Source organism: Musa acuminata, chromosome BXJ2-4 (genome assembly GCF_036884655.1).
Source record: "Musa acuminata AAA Group cultivar baxijiao chromosome BXJ2-4, Cavendish_Baxijiao_AAA, whole genome shotgun sequence".
Lineage (NCBI taxonomy): Eukaryota > Viridiplantae > Streptophyta > Magnoliopsida > Zingiberales > Musaceae > Musa > Musa acuminata.
In genome coordinates, this window is record NC_088341.1 from 37,049,861 (window position 1) to 37,070,165 (window position 20,305).

General features: G+C 43.3%; 3 protein-coding genes across 3 annotated transcripts; 2 read left to right on the forward strand and 1 right to left on the reverse strand.

The window, feature by feature from the left end:
- Positions 1-2,320: 2,320 nt before the first annotated feature.
- LOC135610650 (arginine decarboxylase-like) lies at positions 2,321-5,049 on the reverse strand. Its single transcript, XM_065105427.1, has 2 exons — positions 2,546-5,049; positions 2,321-2,445 (listed from the first exon to the last, which is right to left on the reverse strand). The coding sequence occupies exon 1, from the start codon at positions 4,731-4,733 to the stop codon at positions 2,565-2,567; it is 2,169 nt and encodes a 722-aa protein (XP_064961499.1). The 5' UTR covers positions 4,734-5,049; the 3' UTR covers positions 2,321-2,445; positions 2,546-2,564.
- Positions 5,050-8,683: 3,634 nt separating this feature from the next.
- On the forward strand, positions 8,684-16,823 carry LOC103978941 (uncharacterized). Its single transcript, XM_009394916.3, has 10 exons — positions 8,684-8,857; positions 11,480-11,517; positions 12,503-12,580; positions 14,342-14,366; positions 14,469-14,501; positions 14,613-14,734; positions 14,842-14,972; positions 15,088-15,311; positions 16,040-16,296; positions 16,518-16,823. The coding sequence occupies exons 1-10, from the start codon at positions 8,722-8,724 to the stop codon at positions 16,608-16,610; spliced, it is 1,137 nt and encodes a 378-aa protein (XP_009393191.1). The 5' UTR covers positions 8,684-8,721; the 3' UTR covers positions 16,611-16,823.
- Positions 16,824-18,502: 1,679 nt separating this feature from the next.
- LOC103978932 (transcription factor MYC2) lies at positions 18,503-19,987 on the forward strand. Its single transcript, XM_009394903.3, has one exon. The coding sequence runs from the start codon at positions 18,600-18,602 to the stop codon at positions 19,866-19,868; it is 1,269 nt and encodes a 422-aa protein (XP_009393178.3). The 5' UTR covers positions 18,503-18,599; the 3' UTR covers positions 19,869-19,987.
- Positions 19,988-20,305: the final 318 nt, after the last annotated feature.

The window sequence follows — 20,305 nt, forward strand, 5'->3', positions numbered from 1 at the left end:
TTTATTGTAACTAAAGGTTAAACATTATTATTCCTTCTAACAAAAATAGGCAAAATATTATAAAATAAAATATAACTTACAAATATTAAAAAAAATCACACATGATCACTATCCTAAGCATAATCCCTCGTCTCATGTTGGCGTTTGTGAGAAAACTTACCAAGAGGATGCTCCGACACAAGAAGAATATACAAAATCAAACAAAGACATGTAGCTAGAAAGAGAGATAAGAAAGTAAACATATAAGTTATGATTTTTCCTATTTAATGCTCTAACCTGTAATTAAAATGAAATAGGATGCTGGCTCGGCAATAAAAAAAAAACATATTTATTTATGTTTGATTACGTTGCTAAAGCAACTTGAATTAAATGTCAGATTAGCATTTTAAGATAAAATTATCATATTATTATTGTTCTTGATTGATTATAATCTGATGAGGACTTTCTCAAATAGAAAAATCACCAAAGAAAACGTCACTGATTTATTATTTCTGCCACAAAATAAATAAATAAATAAATAAACACACACTCTGTTCAATCAGTGGAATAACAATTATAAAGATTCATATGGTTAAAGATTATTCCCTGTTGATTAAAGATAGATGCCTATGACTATCAGTATCATAAAGACTTGCACATATCAATCCTCCATTCACGTCACCTACCTACCTGTTTTGAACATATTGCACTGAATTATTGTACTCCCATCTTCCAAGCCATGTGACATTAACCTCTCTTTCCTTTTCATCGATTCCTCTAACAATTAATGGATCTGTTTATATCCGTCAAGCCGCCATCCAAAGCTTCTGTTAAGTCTGTAGCCATGTGCTAATTATTCTGGGGGGGCAACGCTACTGTCAAACAGATCATAGATGTGAGATGCAGAGCGTAGAGAGCTTTGTCTGGCATTGTTATCACCGGGACCATGTCGAATCACTGTCATGAATCCAAATGACGGTGCATGCAACTGCTCCACTGTTCTTTCTTATGGGGACCCTAAATGGTAGAACAGTTTGATGAAGTGGAAGTTTCAGTAAACCACACACTGTGGTGATCGATGTTGTCAACTAAATGATGCTAATCGATTTAAGAAGGGGTTCCCATCTACTGGCTGAGCTAAGCAGCAAGAACTTGTGTAACTCCCTGAGATGAAAATATTGATCACTGAACGAAAGAGAAGACCCATTGTGTTTCTCAACATTGTAGCATCCCTTACATGCTAACTACATTCTAACTTCCGACAAAGCATTGCTCTCCTTTGGACCACTGATTTTAATGGTGTGATGATAGGCCATTTAATACCATTATCAGTACTGGCTAAATTTATTTGTTTACGTACCAGCATTATGGCAGATTGTGAACAGAGGCCTGTTTACTCTTTCTTTCGGTAAAACTGCTTAAGTAATAAGTGGACATACATACCGCACATGAACTGCTCTATATCTTCATAAGGCCGGTTGGGCTTGCTTTGTTCTCAGCTGCACGGAGCTCATAAGCTTCTTCTTCACCCAAGCCCGGCCCAACCAAGTGTTCATTTTCCTGCTCTAGGCCATTATTTTGTGAGCTGGTCCATCGGGCTTGGTCGAGCATCACATGACAATCTAATTTGGTGCGTTTTCAGCCTATTGTTTTACATTCTTCCCACTACGTACACCAATCGAAGCTGCCAGTTACTGGCACAACAAGTTGACTATAGTTTGAACATCCAATGATCCTTAGAGGTTGTATGGCTACTATGGTAGGCTAGAAATGAGGCAACATTCAATAGTGTTATGTGGACAAAACCTGAAGCTAAATGGTTTAAACTAAACATGGATAGCTATGTTAATTCGAGATGCTACTGGTTCTATTGCTACAGTAGGTCTATGGTAAAGCAGTCCGCGGAGTACTGTGAAGAGCCTTGAAGAACAGTTTTTTTCTTTTTATGCTGTCAGAGTAAAGCATGCTTATAGAGAATCTAACATGGTTATCAATTTGATGGTCAACCACACCAATAACCTCTCAAACCACTTGTACTCGCTGATGCTGTTAGGGAACCTTGTACTCGCTGTGCTATCTTTAATTATATCTTCTTCTTATTTGGACCAAAAAAAAAAAAGTGAACTCTAGTTAATTATCTCAAATATCTTTTCATTTTGAATTTAAATTTGGTCGATTATATCCTACCCCAGTTTACGTAATGATGACAAATTATGGAGCGTTGGGTCCTTCAAATCCATAGAATGGCTCGAATAAAACCAACAGTGTCCCCCACCAAAACAAAACCAAGTCTAACAGGGCTGCGGAAAGCAGAAACAGCAGAAAGCTAGATGCTCATACCTAATACAAGTCAGGCACCTCTTAATTTGGATCGAATAAAAAAGTAGCAGCAGCAGCAGCAACAATAAAACGAGGATGCGCCCCCGCCTTCTCTACTCTCGAGAGGGCAGAGGACATCACCATCACCTAAATCGTAGCTGATATTGGAATCTAATGCACTGACGAGTACGATATAAAGGAAAGAAAAGCATAGAATAGAACGGCAGCAGCATGTAGTAGACGTTACCTTGTCCGCCAAGCCCCCTTCACACGCTCAAGCACCGCATGAACGTCCACTCCTCGCCTTCCTCCTCGCCGCACACGCAGCAGCCGCATCCTTCCGAGTCGCCGCCCATCCCATCCGTGCGATCCCCGTCGCTAGCGCAGACAGGGTCGGCGCGGGAGTGGACCAAGTACGGCATGGAGTCAAAGGCGCGGGCGAGGGCGCACGACACGGCGTCCCCGGCCGAGCACTCCTCCGCGCGGTGCTTGAGCGACTCGAACATCACTTCCGGCTCATGCTGCATCGCTCGCAGGACGTCCGCGCACGAGGGGCCAGGCGCCGCCAGCGTCACCGCGAAGCCGTGCGGGCCCTCGCTCTGCGACACCCGCACAACGCTCGGCCCCCCGAACAGGTTATGCAGCCCCCCGAGCGCCTCCTGGTAAGCCCCGCCAAGAAACATCCCCAGGTAGTATCCGCCACCCCCTACACCTCCTCTCCCGAGCTCATGCAATGGGAGGCTCGACTGCCCGCCGATGAACCGGTCGACCTTCCCGTCGCTGTCGCATGTCAGGTCAGATAGAATCCCCTTAACTCCTGGCCGCTGGTCGAGATGATGGATTGGGATTATAGGGAAGAGCTGTCCAATAGCCCAGAAATCAGGCATCGAGGTGAAAATTGAGAGGTTGACATGGTACGTCTTCACCGGATCAGCAACCCCCAGCTCCTGCGCAACCAGCTCGCAGAGACCATCAACAGCCGCCAGATGCTCGAGGCCAAGCATGCCGTCCTTAAAATGGTCGATGGACGTCCGCTTCAACTGATCAGCATACAGAGCACAGGTCTCGTACTCGCCGAGGTAGGCAGCCGCCCTCAAGTTGTGGTAATCAGAACGAGCATCATCCGCAAGCTCCTCCAGAAGGGACGCAAAGTTGGGGCCGATGGACGACAGTGGCTCGGCCTTGGTTGTAGTGGATGACACCGCTTCAAAGATAAGCACCGAGTGGTGAGACACGAGAGCCCGACCGCTCTCGCTGCAAATGATCGGGTGACGCACATGCTTCCTGTCACAGGCGAACATCACCGCCCGAACTACAGCGCTGGCATAGTCATGGAGGCCGTAGCCAACCGACATGTCCGATCCACCAGATCGAGAGCCATCGTAATCAATGCCGAGCCCACCGCCGACGTCGATGACGCGCATCGCGGCTCCTAGCCTCGCGAGCTCGCAATAGATTTGAGCAGCCTCGCCAACCCCATCGGAGAGCAGCGCCGTGGATGGAATCTGAGAGCCAATATGAAAATGCAGAAGCTGGAGACAATCGAGCATCTGGAGGCGCTGGAGCTTCTGAGCAACAGATAGAATCTGGGCGGTGGTCAGCCCGAACTTGCCCTTCTCGCCGGAGGTGGCCCCGAAATGACCAGAATGTTTGGTGCGAAGCTTGGCCCGAAGACCAATCACTGGCCGGATGCCGAGCCTCTGACTGGTCTCGACCACCGTGTCGAGCTCCTCCGCCTGCTCCAGAACAATCACCGTGTTCATATCCATTCTCCGGGCTACGACGGCGAGAGCAATGTACTCTTCGTCCTTGAACCCATTGCAGATAAGCAATGCCTTCCGGCTCGCCCTCGTGAGGCAGCTCATGGCAAGGAGGAGCTCGGCTTTCGATCCGGCCTCGAGGCCGAAGTCGAACGGCAACCCAAACTCCATGATGTCCTCCACGATATACCGATCCTGGTTGCACTTGACTGGATAGACGCCCTGGTAGCAGGCACCATAGCTGTTGGACCGGATAGCAAAGTCAAAGGCGGCATGCAGGGACTCCAGACGGTGCTTCAGGATGTCGGGAAAGCGGACGAGCAGCGGGAGGCGGAGGCCGAGCCCGCCAGCGGCCTTGGGGTCGGATGCCTTCTTCACCACCTTCATCAGGTCTATCTCCTGGTGGGAGACGGTGGCGGCACCGTAGGAGCGGACGGCGATGTCGCCGGCAGCGTTGACACAGAAATAAGGCGCGCCCCATCCGTCAATACGGTAGAGTGCGGCGGAAAGGTCGGTAGACCAGGGGGAGGGGTACTCTGCAGCGGTCAGGTCGCCACCGCCCTCCGTCGTCGAAGCACCGCGGGGGTACGCTCCCGGCGCTGGAAGAGCGCCGTCCCACTCGAAGCCGTAGCCAGGATGTGGCGCTGCGGCTTCTACGCACGCCAGGGCCGGCATCTCTCCCCGGTCGCGGCCACAAACAAAGGAGAAAGCCCTACTTCCTCAGATCTCTATGTCAGGATGGGGGCTTTGCAAGCCGCCGAGGCCGGAGCCCCGGCCACCCCCCCAAACGAAGCAAGAAGGATCGGGTACGGAGAATAAGAAACCTAGCGCACCCTCAGACGATCCCGGAATCCCCACGACGGCCCTTCAGAAGACGGCGGAGGAGAAGAAACCGATCAAAGATCGAAGGGCACGCAGGCGTCGGAGCAAGGCAGAGATCCACAGCACCACTCACCGCCGATCCGTCCGCAACCACGGATCAAGGGAGGCAAAGAGGAGGCCAAAGAGGTAAGGTGGGGGCGGGAAGGAGGGACGGAACCCTAGCGGGAAAGAGGGGGACGATACAAACAGGAGAGAGAGAAAGATAGGAGGGGGAAGGGGGGCGAGGGTTGAAGGCGATGCGAGAAGGGTTTATATAGGCGGGCGGAGAAATATAACGGTTTAGTCCGTCTCCGTTTTGTATTGTGGCCTAAAGGAAACGGTGGTGACGTGGAGGAATCTCGAGGACCGATGTAACGCACGCTTCCTGATCCAAATTTCTCGGGGGGATATATCGCTCAGGCTCGGATTCGGGCCTGACCGCGTCGAGTTGCCGCGTGTCCGTGCGATGTGGGCCCGGCCAGGGGGGACCTTCTGGGTTCGTCTTGTGAAAATATCGCGGTGTGTTGTGGGCGTCGCCCCAAAGCGTGACGGAGACGAGCAGGGAGTAAGACAAACGCAGTCTTCGACGGCCCTGATGTCGCCATGTCATCACAATCCGAAGATCGACGTCACAAAACAACGGCACCCATTCTCTCGTGGTGGAGGACGGCACCCTTACCCTCCTCCTCAATTAATTGTGCGGCGTATGATCTAAATCATAGGAGATCCATACCATCAAAAATTTACTATTAATTTGATTTTAATGATCCTAATAAGAATAATTTCACGAATGCATTTCCATGAGTCAACGATAAGTCAAAGTGACAAGACAGTCCCACATGCATGACATGTGGAACCCCCACGACAAGGTTACACGGAGTCACATGTACTCTCCATAGCATGCATGACCTATTCAATTTTTTAGCGAGGAGCCTGCACCAGAAGCTGCTTCCTCTCTCGTGTTCTTTTCCTTTGGAGAGGAGAAGAGTGTCTATGTCTGCAGCTTCTTCCTGCTGCATGTGAAGAGCCGAAAGAGAGCGTGATATGTCGGACGAAGGAATTCTCTCTCTCTTATTCTATTCCTGTTGCGGCGAGAGGTGAGTTTACTCGTGTTACTTGTTCCTGCTGCATCTGAAGATGATAGCCCAGCATGCTACTGAGTGAAGGATCTTTGATCTCTCGCCCATCTTGAGACAAGAAGAGGATCTACTATTCCTTCTTTTCCTCTTGAGACAAGACGGGATCGAGTCTACCTTCGTAGTTTGATGCTGAGCGCTGAACGTGTTTGCACCGTCTCGCCGACTGATACCTCTCTCTCTCTCTCTCTCTCCAGAGGAAAAGAGGCATATATGCATGTGAAGAGGATGGACGAGCGGCGGCCGAATGCAGATGCTTCCTTGTTCTGGTCGCCTATCCATCGTTGGGCTCTTCTTCGACGCCAAGGGACAACACACCATAAACCAGAAGGACAAGAGCAAGTCTTTTAGTGTAAGGCATCACTGTTTATAAGAGTAAGTCTTGCACATCATAAACTTTTGGTGCAGCTTGTAGGTGCGCGAGGAATTGTTTACTTTGGGTGATTTGGATTGAGCACCAAAGGGTTTTATCCTTTCGGAACTTGTGAACTCCAAAAAACACTTCTGAGAGTAAGGGAGATCAAGCGGACTTATGAGCTCTTGATTCCTATAATTCTCAACCAATGTGAGACTAAATGATCTTATCAACGGAGTATAAAGCTACAAGTATAAGCCATTTAAATGCTTACATTTGGATTCATGACACTTTCCATCTTCGTTTTCTTAAGCTCACATAGCTGAATTAAGTGGGCTTATAATAAGGATTTGATATTTTGATTCTTTTATCGGAAGCTGATCGAGCTAAGTTTGATCATCACATTTATGCTTTACTTTGATACTTTTAATAAAATATTAAAGGAATAAAGTTAGAATATATTTTATACAAAAGAAAACTTGTACCATTCCAACACAATCTATGAACATTTTCCTTTTGGTTAGGAACTAAGCATTTGATTGGAAGTAGAGGGTATCTCGTAGTTCGGCTAGGGTTGGTCGGTCACCCATCTTTATTCTTTATCTTGATTCTAACTTTATGATGAGGCACATTTCTAGCGAAGAAGAAGGAATGAAGATAAATGGAGCCAATTAGCAATCAAAACCCAAACTATCTATCGATCTAGTACTAGTTCTCTAGTTGTGTAACTTGACTCAGGTTTATTTGGGGTTCGACTACGCTGACTCTATGAGAAGTACAATAATAAGAAGAATATATCATAAATGGTAAATGTTTTTATATATAATGTATTACTTTATTTAAATTATTAGCTTCCTTATTTATATAGTATGATTAAGAAAATAATTAAAATCAATTTCCTTAATCATACGAATAAGTTAATTTTTTTATTAATTAATTTATGTATTAATTAATTAATTAATTTATTTTCTAATGTGTGATATGATTTTTAGAAAGTAAATAGCTTAAATTATATTTTTGTGTGTGAACCATAAAAAATAAATGTTATAATTCTATATTTATATGTGCAAGCAAAATAAATATGAATTTAAAATAAACAAAAATTACTACTTATCTTTCGGAGAAAGCTTAATGTTCTCGGTCGAGGAGAGGATTTCCCGAGGAGAGACATGATACTCTACTATTTACTTACATATTTTTATTTAAAATATTTGATATTAGAATTATTATAATTTGTATGATGTATAATAATTATTTTAATTTTAAATTTTTATGATTAATAAATAATGATCATTGAATTATGATGTTAGGATGATTAGTTAAATTAATATTAATAATAATTTTAATTTATTATTTAGACATATTTATGTTTCATTTTATGATTTAATTAGTTTTAATTTTAGAATCATGAATTTAAATTAGTTATTTCATTAGAAAAATTGGGGTTAATTATTATTTTATAATATTTTAAGATACTTCTAAATATATTAAAATTTAATTTTGAGTATGACCCAAGTTAGGTTGATTGATTTGTGCATGTGGCTAAGTATTAAGTACTAATTCTCTAGTTGTATAACTTAACTCAGGTTTATTTGGGGTTTAACCTAGCAAAGAATATGCTAATACTATGAGAAGTACAATAATAAAAAGAATCTATTATAAATGGTAAATGTTCTAATAAGTACAATAATACAAAGAATCTTCTGTAAATGTTAGAAAACCCCTTTTGCATAAGTTTAATCTAAGATCATTATATTCATATTTAATTATTTTTATTATCAAGATAATTTACCCAAAAAAAAAATCTTACTATTTAACAAGGTAGATATGCAATATCAGTATTTCGAGATTGGCTCGGTATGGTACTGACTTGCCGAGCAATACACCGGGTTTATCGAACGATTTCTTTTTACTGTGCTGCTACAGTAACACCGTAGCGCTGCTACAGTATATATACTGTAGCAATGTAGCATGGTCAGTTCGATAGCGGAGGGTTTACGTACCAGTATATCATCATACCGGTATATACTGTTCGTATCGGATGGTACCGATTTCTCCTTGTTTATATGGTACCATCTTATTGAGAATTTATTCAGGAGCTTTTTTTTATTTCAGAAATCTTTGAACCGGTTTAGAACAGTGAACCGGTTCATCGAACCGATTTAGAACAGTACCGGTTCAACCGCGTCGCTCCTCCTCCTCCGCAGCCGACCGGTAATGTGTTTATATCGACATTCGAAAAAGCGTCTCTTGTCATACTTAATGTATGTTTCGTTTGGTTCCGTCTCTGACAATAAGAAAGAGGCCGTCGATGCCCAGCCCGACTCGTTGCGAAACTTTCCTTCTCGGACTCGGTTTCGACGTGCTTCAACCCTTATATAATCTGTCCTACTCCTCCCCCCCATGCATTCCATCGCTCGCCCCCGTCTCTTCCCGCTGTGTTTCCGGTATCTCTCTCTCTCTCTGTGCGTCACCTACGTCGAAGTTGGGTACCTATTGCTGATGATTTCGATTTGGTGTTCTTCTATTCCCGAATTTTCGCTAGAAGATCACGTATTTGGTCGAGAGTTTGGTGCCTCCGATTCTTGATTTTATCTTGATTTAGGGTTAGGTCTCGGTAGATGTTTGCTTCGTCGGTGACAAGCGACATGTAGAGGAGGTGATTCAAGATGAAACCTAATTAGGTGCATAGGCCTGCGATTAGGTTGAAGTCAGTGGAATCGGGAGATTTATCTTGAAATCACGTTTTCATCTACTAACTAAAACCCTTTATGTCAACTACGTCTAGAGCAACGCCTTACTATCTCCAACTGCAGAACCAGAAAAGCATTTCATTTAGGGTTCATATGATATATGTTTGCGTATTGTTGGTGCCTATATGTGGATATTTTTCATGCTTATGCGTAGGTCGTTGTTACTTCGGCTTGGAATTCGCATAACATTAACAGTTACTCAACGAGAATGGACACTTGCTTATTGTAGATTAAGGTGTTTGTACACTTTGATCATGAGGATTCTGATTAGAAGTGTACTAGATCCCTTTAGGTTTTATGTAAATTTTAGTCAGGCTATGGTTTTAATGTGCAAAATATGTTATTAACGCCCTCTGATATATAGTTTTGGCATTTGTCTTTTTGATGTTGCATGGTGAGAAACGGAGGGAGAGTTTTCAGGTAGAAAAGAACCATTTGAATTGTCCTATTGAGATGCGCAAAGGTTTTTAGAATTTGCATATTCTTGAGGCCACTGTATGCTGGGAAAGATAATTTAGCAGATGGAAATTTTACTAAAGTTTGGCCAACTGAGGCCTTCAATTTGGTTTGCTTGTGTGGTTAGAGGTGCACTGGTTGGGAAGCATGAAGGATTGAGGAGAAAAAGTGGACACAAGCTGTTGGTTCATGGGTGACTCGTGCATTACTTGTCACAGTCAGTTACACAGTTATTTAGAAAATAATTTGGCTGTGGTGACTTGCAATATATCAGGATTTAGTTGCTGAATTGAATTAAGTTGCTTAGTATGATAGGATAATATGCCTTTTTTATATACCAAATTGTACATTTACAAGTAATAAATATGTCTGTCCTAAATGTATATTTATCTTTATGTATATAGCACTATCAGTGGAGAACAAAACAGAGTATCTTATATTTTTACAACCTTTGAATGTTACTTGCGAAACACCAGAGTTATGCTGAAGTTAATTGATTGCTAGTGTTGGCTTAAATATTGGTAGTCTGAAAGTTCTTCCCTATATTGGATATGTGCTGGCTAACAATGTCATCTATTTAGGTACTTGTTTCATACTTATTTCAAGTAATCAATTTTGCACATACCTAGTAAAAAAATCAGACGCTTATAGGATACGTATGGTATGTGCACCTCATACAACCGGATTTATCTGTTCTTTATTCGTTAATGGATCCTGACCTTTTCATTGTCAGATTAATCCTGTAGAATCTCAAAATCTACCAAAAAGTTTGTGGTAGTCTTCAGAAACAACCACCATATTCTTACAATAATGATCTAACAACAACTAGAAAAGAGTAAAATAGATTAGAAGATGGAGAGATGAAGAGGAAAGTGGGTACTCAAGCCAATGGGTGAAGAATGCAAAACTAATATGTCATTAGCAATTTATTTATCATCTGTAAAGTTCCTTCAAACAGAAGACAGTTCCTCACTCAAATACAAAACATAGGTGGGAAATCATATGTTATTGAGATGTGTTGCATGTGACTGATGCATGATTTTGTCTACTGCATAAGAATTACTATTGTTTATTTGATTCATGAGCTTTATGATGAATTGATGTTTTTTCATTTTAGACATTTTCATGTTAGATGAAATGCCAATGAAAATTATTTGAATGTGTTTCATGAGTATTGAATAGTGATTTTATGATTTTCAATGGTTCCTACTCAGCATGATTGCTCATATGTTTTTATTTTATATTTATTTTCATAGTAACATAATGGCTTATATTAGATCTAAAGTTTGGGTTGAAAGGGGACTTTTTCATCATTAAGTAGCACTGCCAAGGAGTTGCAGACTTTTTCCGATTGTTAGATTTTATTGTAAATACAATGAACATTGGATTTAATGAAAAGAGTTTCTATAATTATGGATTTCGAAGGGGTGGTTTCTACATGATTTTCTTGGGGTGAAATATATTGGTCTTCTGAAGTAGCCACTAGAAATAAGGATCGAAGTTGTGATGAATTCCCAAGCTAATAGGAGAACACCATACAAACTGAACAAAAACTTGCTGAAAACCATAGGCTCAAATCTGATCGATTAATACCATGTTTGTAATCAATGGCTAGATTTAGAATGACAACTGGTATCAAATTTCTTTCTTTCTAAATTATTATCAACTTTTTGAACATATGTGTAAATTCTTCCTGAATGTTGGAGTTAGAGTTGTTTATTAACTAGTGTTATGGTTTATTATGAACCACAGCTACATATATATCATATATATGTATCTGTGCTGTTATCCGTGTACCATACTTGATATATCAAATCTGTCTTCTGATCTAATATTATTCTGATTCAATGGTTGTTTTAGGATATCTAAAGGGTGCAGCATTTGGATTGTACAAAATGGTATGTCACACATTATGATAATTTCAGATCTAACTTTTCCAACATTTCTATTGTACTCGAACTTTTCAGTATTTATTTAAATGTTGCTCAAGATTCTCTTATGTATAATCTCAGCTGAGGATAGAGCATTTCTTTTGTCCATTGGCTTATGCTGCATTAAATAATTCTTATCCATTGTACATGTTATTTAGTTCCTGGATTCCAAAAAATAGGTATTAGACAAAATCATGATGTGTTCTACATGGATGATTATATTACTAATACGTATATTCTGGCAAGGATGTCCTCTGCACCTGCCTTTCATGCCTAGTGCTGCAGGTGATACTAGCTGAAATGAGTTAAGTACAGTCGATGCTCAGATGCTAACATGAGGTGCCCAAGTTCACTGGTAAAGCTGGCTATTAGTAGCTAGCTTATGTTGACTGTTAATGATGCACCACCAGAGTTTGAAGTCATGAAAAAAAATAAAGAATAAAGTTTAGACCCTTAAAGCATTATAGATCATACATATGCAAGTTATTTCAATGCTTAATAAGCTTTTAGTCTGATTCTTCATGGCATTTTATTTACTGGGTAGGATTAAAGGATAGAAAACAAGAGACGTGACTTAAGTGGTTAAGAATGTTCCTACGTATGAAGAATTTCTGTACAAGTTCCCCTTATGAGTTGCAACAGATTTTTTTCCTTAGCTGAATTCAGTCAACTACATTGAACTTCCACCAAGCACATGGAATGTCAACCCTATTCTACACACAAGCCTTCCAAATTTGATCACTATTATTGCTGTAACTATGATGCAACTATATCTGACATAGATCTATTCTATAGCAGCTTGCATGTTTAGCTCAAGTTGTATGGTTATTACTTATTTTTGGAACTATTATTGACATTGCATATTTTCATTTGCAATTTATTTTATATTTAGTTAGTTTTTTTTTTTCCATTTCCTTACTAGTTTTGACAGTTTTTCTTTTTTTTGTATCAGTTTTTTGAAGGGTTTGGCTATCATAGAGATACATTTGAGCAGACCTACCGATGCTACCCTACATCTTTTATTGATAAGGTTTGAGATCTATTTCATCTAATAGATAATTTATTTTATTCATTCAGCTCGTCTAACAAATTAAATGTTTAAATTCATAAAACAGATGAACCATGGCATATTTTAATAGTGAAAATAAACTTTATTAGGGAAATATATTCCTTATTAAAATATTACATCAGTCTATTCATTGGGAAGATGATTCCAAAGAGGATTTGCCTTTCTTTTTGTACATTGTGCAAACCCTATGATTGAAGTGACACCTCTAACATGATCTTCTCCTGTTCGAGGGGAAATTGCCTTCGAAGCTATCAACTAAAGAAATAAACTATTAATTAAAATAATTGTACTACATAGAAAAAAGAAAATAACATCTAAGCATAGTCCTTGTTTATGATCCTCCTATATGTATGAGGGTTATAGAGAGAGAGAGAGAGAGAGAGAGAGAGAGAGAGAGAGAGATAATCTCGTCATCATACTAAACCATTAAAAGAGACCAATAACTCATGAATCTCAATAGTAAAATAAATTGCATAATTTTACTATGTCCACATCGTGAGTTTAGATCTAGATGGAACAACTTTGAGCAGTAAAATTAGTTACTGAAAATTTTTTGAAGTCTAGTATGAAAAGTATTGAAACATAAAAAGGTCTGCCCTATGACTACTAGAAGTGGTGATGAGGCTTTGTTAGCTCTCTCCTTTCTTTAGTCAACTTCGAAAGACACAGGATTTCCCCACCCATTACTGTCCACTCTCCAAAGTTAATTTGGCATTCTTATTCTTTTTAAAAGCACGTGGAAGTCCTCCTTTGACCAAAGAATTACTACTCCAAGCTAGGCGTGGCTCCTACCTAGTGAAGTTAACGAACAACTGGGCGCTTACCTTGGCACTTAGGTGAGGCGAGGCGAGGCACGACTCGAGCGCTCAATAAGTGGACCAGGTGGGCGAATGCCTAGATGCAGGTGTTAAGCGGTCTAAGTGGTCGTTTGATTTAAATCGGGTAAGAGCGATCCAGATCACTAGATATTGGTCAGACCTAGTTCACTAAATCTGGTTCGATCAAACCATATCAACTAATCTTCACACACCCCCAATGCACGCACATGACACGACAACCCCCTGGAAACCTAATCAGCGAACGACATCTTTCTCTCCTCCTTTGTCATTGCCCACTCCATCGCCACTATGTTGTAGGCGTCAGCATCTTCCCCTCCCTTTCCCCCCACCTTCGTCTAATAAACTGTAATGCCGCCAGCCCAACAGAAAGTTAGGGATGGTACAATGCCGCAATCCTATATATTTTCCTTGAGGAATGCAAGGCTAAACCAAAACAGATAACTTTCATAGAAAATTTATTACATGATCCAATCAATAATCAATGCACTCACAAGACATCTCAATAAATTCAATAGCCCCTTAAGAATTCGTGATATTAACATCCAAATAACATATATACAAAATAATTTGAATGTACAATAGTTTCCAAAACTTAAATCGTTCTTCTGGACATATCCAAAAATGAGAGAAATCCTTGAATCTGAAAAATTAAGAAATGATTATATAAGCAACCACAACTCAGTAAGCACCGTGATTCTGGACATATCAAAAAATGAGAGAAATTCTTCATTACATGCTTTCAAATATGCATGGATATCAATGTACATGCTTTCAAATATTTTGAGTTCCTAATAGTTTGAAACACTATGATTAATTTTAGGTTTTACTTAAGTTGTTTAGATTTTACCTTCACCAGTATTGATATTTCTGTGTATCTCTGCAGCCACAGCTGGAAACTGGTGATAAAAGTAAGCCATTTGTGACCTTGTTCTCTTTAGAATTATTGGCTGAAATTTTCTTCTTTATGTCCTCCTGATTTTAATGGATTCATTTGCTTTCTGTTCTTTCAGTTATAATGCCTCCCTCTGCGCTCGATCGTCTTGGTATGTTAAACTTCTTTGATTTAGTCACTTTGTGCTTCTGCAACAGCTTATGTTTTGTCTAGTGGATGATTTATTTGCTAGATATATCATGCTGACAATTGTACTCTGCAGCTGCTCTGCATATTGACTACCCAATGTTATTTGAGCTGCATAATGTTGCCACAGAGCGAGTTTCACATTGTGGTGTTTTGGAGTTCATTGCAGAGGAAGGCATGATTTACATGCCATATTGGGTGGGTACTACTAAGAATATCTTTTTAGTTTATGCTCATAATATATTTTTTTATGCTGCTTTTTCTGGAAGAAAAGTTTGTTTAATAATCATCTCTTCCATTTGTAGATGATGCAAAATTTACTTCTACAAGAGGGAGATATAGTGCATGTAAAAAATGCCACTCTTCCCAAGGGTACATATGCGAAGTTACAGCCGCACACACAAGACTTTTTGGATATCTCAAATCCCAAGGCCATGTTAGTGAACATGCTTCAGATCAATTTAGATGCATCTGCTGCACTTTTTATGGAATACTAACCGCTGGTACAGTGGAGGTACTAATTAACAATATCTTTTTTGTATTTGTTGCAGCTTGGAAACAACATTAAGAAACTACTCATGTTTAACAACTGGTGACAGTATCATGGTTGCGTATAACAACAAGAAGTATTACATAGATATTCTGGAAACAAAGCCTTCTTCTGCGGTTAGCATTATTGAGACAGACTGCGAGGTTGATTTTGCACCTCCACTTGATTACAAAGAGCCTAAACGACAACGAACTTCTGTCTTTACAAGCAAAGCACCGGCTCAAGGTTTCAATTCAAGCTATCTCTGGCCTTTTCCTCTTAAAATAATATTCTGCTTTTCACTTATCTGTCAGACTCATCCATATCTACGACATCATTTTATAAAAAGACTATTGCCGTTGGTGGTTATACTGTAAATATTGCAATATTTCAATGTAAGTGCTTTATATGGTCACCTTTTTTGTTATCATACTCTTTGTAGGTTCTGTTTGCTTTCAAGAAAGCAATTGTAGAGCTAGTTCTAAGTGAAAACTGCATAGTAGCGATACCATTGCATTGATGGTTTAGCGCGGTTCAGGGAGAATCTGTTCAGGCTCCCATGCATTGTACCTTCATGACTGTGTGGTTTGGACTCTGTTTCATAGCGAGGTATCCGGTTTTATGATGGGGGGTTTCAGCAGCCTTTTTACCTGGTCCTTTTAAGTTTTTCTACATGGTAGTTGTGTGAGAGATACCGTCTCCTGTATTTTAAGATATTGCTTCCTGTCTTTTACTTTTCTTGTTTTCTGTTACCTTTATTTCCTACAATTAGGTCGGTTGTCAGTTAGTCAATGTAGCATCCTAATGTCTATTGTTGGTTGATCTGTAGCGTGACACCTTTTTTGTTCAAGTTGGTCAATTTCTATATTAATTGGAATAAGTTGAATATGCAGGGACCAAAACTAATGTTGCTTGTTGATGCTAAAGTTTCTATCATCTTTTGCTGCTTAGAGGTACTTGTTTTGATGTTTCAGTTCAGGATGCTCAAGATGAAGCTGAAGATGAACACAGGTTCACCCCATTTACTGGCATCCGAAGAAGGTTAGATGGAAAGCCTCTGAAGGACGATGCCCCAACTGTTACTTCTTCAGTGAAGGATCGGAAATCTGAAGCCGCGAACAGCAGAAAGCAGTCAACACCATCCACTTCGCAGAGTGGTTCTTCCCATCAAAATATGGGAAAACTCGTCTTTGGTTCACATTCCAGTCATGCTTCCAGAGAAGCACAGAAGGTGGATGACTTGTTCTTACCTAGTCATTGCCTCTGTTATCTGATAGATAATAAAGGAACATAATGCGAACCGGTTTCTATGTTAAGGATATAGTACCAGTAGTCTTGCTGGTATATGGGATCCGATTTAAGTAATGTGCTTTTGCGAATCCATAAAAGATGTGTTCATGGTGATACTCTTTCTGAATTTATCTAAGCTGAAAAATGTTTTGTTATTTGCAGGATGCCCCTAAAGAAATGAAAGAAGAAGCTGCAAGGAATGAAGAACCAAAGTTCCAGGCCTTCACCGGGAAGAAATACTCCTTGAGGGATTGATCTGTTGTGCTTTCCCCGATGTTCCTCAAAGTTTTCTTTTTTAATCTATATTAGATTACATGTAATCATACAAATATCAGTGGGTATGAACTATATCTTCCTCTACCCCTTCTTGTAATGCTACATCTTTATTATTTTCTTCTTTCCTTTTATGATAGTTTCTTCTGTCACTAACAACCGCATTAATAAAACCATTTTATTACAATAGTTTCAGGAATAGTGTGAGACCATGAACCCTGGGGGGGTGGGTTGAGGGTTTATTCTCAATCAATTATCATTTGAACAGGTCAACCTGCACCCCTCCCCCCATGTCCCTCTCTTAAATGTCAACAGCATAATTTAACTACAATAGTTTTTGGCCTCTGCTCAAATTATTGAAAGAGTTGCTGTGCTACCTCGTGATCTGTATAAATCAACTGTTCTTGGCCGTGGGGAATCATGGAAGACAACGTGCAGGAAAAATGCAGCTTTCCATGGTTAATTTTCGTGGGTAATTTGATGTCGATGCTTGTGGTCTCCTCGACATCGGTACAAAGCAACAGGAACCATGTTTTATCGGATAAGGGATTCCTGTCGTTGCAATCTGCCAAACCTTCGCCATCGACTGCCAATAATGCTGATGCGCCTTAATTAGTTGCTGTTCTTTAGCCCACGCAAAACGTCGAGTCGAGATCCCCGGCATGTAACGTTTGCTTTCTCGCAACCGAGCACGTGACTCGGAGGACGCAACCGGTTCCTACTAACACGCCAATAATGGAGGCAATTTGAGCGCACCGTCGTCGCGTCCGTGGGAACGGAGATCGTTTTGGTCGAGTCGGAGGTACATGCGAACGCATAACTGGTTGTCGCCGTGCTCCGATACCTACCTACGAATCCCTCACGTGACGAAATCCCGAGCGAGAAGCGGTCGCTGTCGAATGAGAAGGTGACAACGAAGGCGACGCGGTGGTCCACCACACACGTGACGAAAATATGGAGCGACGGATTGCCGTCGCACGTATCATAAAGCAGCGCCGATGGTCCCAAGACGGCGACGTTCCACGCACGTGACGAAAATGGAGCGACGGATTGGCGTCGCACGGATCATAAAGCGGCGCCGTGTGGGGTTTCCCCCTGCAGGCCCCCATCATCCTTCCCTTGTCATGTGGGCTCATGGAGATCATCTGGTCTTCCGATGCTCCAAGTGGAAACGCTCGATCGCCGCCAATCGATCGATCGATGTTGGTCATAGATTCGAGAAATGCATATCGTATTAAAATGATAGTACCGACAGAACATTCCTCCTATAAAAAAAATGCACGTCAATCTCATTCTCTTTTAATTCATATTATAAAACTAAAAAAACTTAAATGCATTGGGAAAAAAAATCAAATAAAAAAGAGAATCGATGGTGTTTTCGTTGTTCCAACAGTCGATCGATTTAATTAGTGAACCGTGGTGGTTCAAATGATATAATACGCATTTATAACAATTACATCACGTGACAATTAGGCCTCCGTGAGCACAACCACGTCATGCTTCGGGACCGACGGGCCCCACGATTGCGGCTCCTCCGGTATATGCCATTGGCATATCCTTCCCCTTCTAGAGATCACCCGCCGTTGTGGCCCCGGCGGGGATGTGGGAGAGAAGGGGGCGGGAAAGCTCCCAGCGGTGAGGCCGCAAGCGTATGCGGCGTGGCGGCACTGCACCAAAGGGTACACAAGTTTCTGCTGGGATGGGAGTCCGTGGCTGCTCGCCTCCCGTTCCTCGGCGGCCCTCCATTATTGTATCTGCATTTGTCGTTCTCGACATGGCACGTTCTCCTCCTCCCCCCCATCTACGTCTTGCCACCTCAAAGATTGCAATCATTGTACCGGACTTCTGCCATTCTTCCACCCACCCCTTCCTTGCGCCCTATGCTCGTTCATTATATTGCCAACTCCCTCCCTACCCTCCGTCTCACAGACGTAGCACACATACGACTGCATCGCAGCGCTGCAGACAGCGATGGAGGAGCTGCCCGTCATCTCCCCCTCCTCCTCCTCCCCCCCCACCCTCTCCTTCCACCAGCCGGCTCCCGCCACAGAGCTCCAGCGCCGGCTGCAGTGCCTCCTCCAAGCCCGCCCCGAGTGGTGGGCCTACGCCATCTTCTGGCGCGCCTCCCCCGACCATCGCGTCCTCTCCTTCGGCGACGGCCACTTCCGCGGCGCCCGCTGCCCCACCGACCGCCGGCCCCGTGGTTGCTACGCCGCCGATGAGGCCGGCGCCGATGCTGTCGATGATGCCGAGTGGTTCTACATCATGTCGCTCAGCCGGTCGTTCGTGGGGGGCGGGGCGATCCCCGCGCGGGTCTACGGTTCGCTGGAGCCCCTGTGGCTGACCGGCGCGCATGCCCTCCAGGCGTGCGGGTGCGACCGGAGCCGCGAGGCCCAGCTCCACGGGATCCAGACCCTGGCGTGCGTGCCTGTCCCCGGCGGCGTGCTTGAGCTCGGCTCCCCTGACCTCATCGGCGATAACTGGGTCCTGGTGCACCAGGCCAAGGCCGTCTTCTCCGAGGGTCCCAACGACGCATCCCCTACCGCCGGAGCCGCACTGGCGGCCGTCGCATTCCCTTCGCCTGCGGTGAGGAAGGAAGGCGCCGGCCTCTCGTCGTCGGTCGACTCGGAGCACTCGGACTCGGAGGGCGGTACGACCGTGGAACGCCGCCGGCCCAAGAAGCGGGGGCGCAAGCCCGGGAGCGGCTCCCGCGACTGCACGTCGAACCACGTCGAAGCGGAGCGGCAGCGCCGCGAGAAGCTCAACCACCGCTTCTACGCGCTCCGCTCGGTGGTGCCCAACGTGTCGCGCATGGACAAGGCGTCGCTGCTGGCCGACGCCGTAACCTACATCGAGGACCTCAAGGCCAAGGTCGAGATCCTGGAGGCCGAAGCCAAGATGGCCAAGAAAGAGACCGCCGCGGACCAAGCCGCCACCTCCATCACCAACGCCGCCTCGGCGACGACCGGCAGCCCCCCGACCGCCGTGACGGTGGCAATCGAGATGGAGGTGAAGCTCCTCGGAAATGACGCGCTAATAAGGGTGCAGTCGGAGGACCAGAACCACCCACCGGCGAAGCTGATGTGCGCGCTGCGCGATCTGGAGCTCAGCGTGCACCACGCGAGCGTGTCGACCCTCAAGGACGTGGTGCTGCAGGACGTGGTGGTGAAGGTGCCGACCGAGCTGCAAGTGGAGGACACCCTCAGGGCTGCCCTCCTCGCCATCCTACACAAGAGCTGAGCTGCTAATCACACCACACCGTACTTCGTTCCTGTTAATAATCTGGGTGTATCACGTTTGGCCTCTCCCTGTCAGAATAAGCCATCGGCATCATCAATGCATCAACTTTCTTCCCCAAATGGCCGTTCGATTTCCTCCATCTCACAACCTTAAAACAAGTAGAGAAGAAGGTTTAGGTTTTCCCCCAAAACAATTGGAGTGAGCAGAGAAGGAAACACCATGGCAGAGGAGGAGGAGGAGGAACAACAACCAGTGTTTGATAGAATATGTGGGTCAGATGGGCGTTGTCAGCGTCGGTACCACCGTGAAACCCAAATGGAAAATAAAGATAACATGCATGCCACCTTCGCGTCAACATTTTTGGAGGCCTCTCCGCTTAGGTTCGGTACGCCCTCATGCTGCGTAGCTCATCTCACACACAAAAAGAAGATTGCTTG

Coding starts and splice junctions, on each gene's coding strand:
- LOC135610650 (XM_065105427.1), bottom strand. CDS start 4,733: ATGCCGGCCCTGGCGTGCGTAGAAGCCGCAGCGCCACATCCTGGCTAC.
- LOC103978941 (XM_009394916.3), top strand. CDS start 8,722: ATGCCCAGCCCGACTCGTTGCGAAACTTTCCTTCTCGGACTCGGTTTC. Junction 11,518..12,502: donor CATTTGGATTGTACAAAATG/GTATGTCACACA, acceptor TTTTTGTATCAG/TTTTTTGAAGGGTTTGGCTA. Junction 14,973..15,087: donor ATCTCAAATCCCAAGGCCAT/GTTAGTGAACAT, acceptor TATTTGTTGCAG/CTTGGAAACAACATTAAGAA.
- LOC103978932 (XM_009394903.3), top strand. CDS start 18,600: ATGGAGGAGCTGCCCGTCATCTCCCCCTCCTCCTCCTCCCCCCCCACC.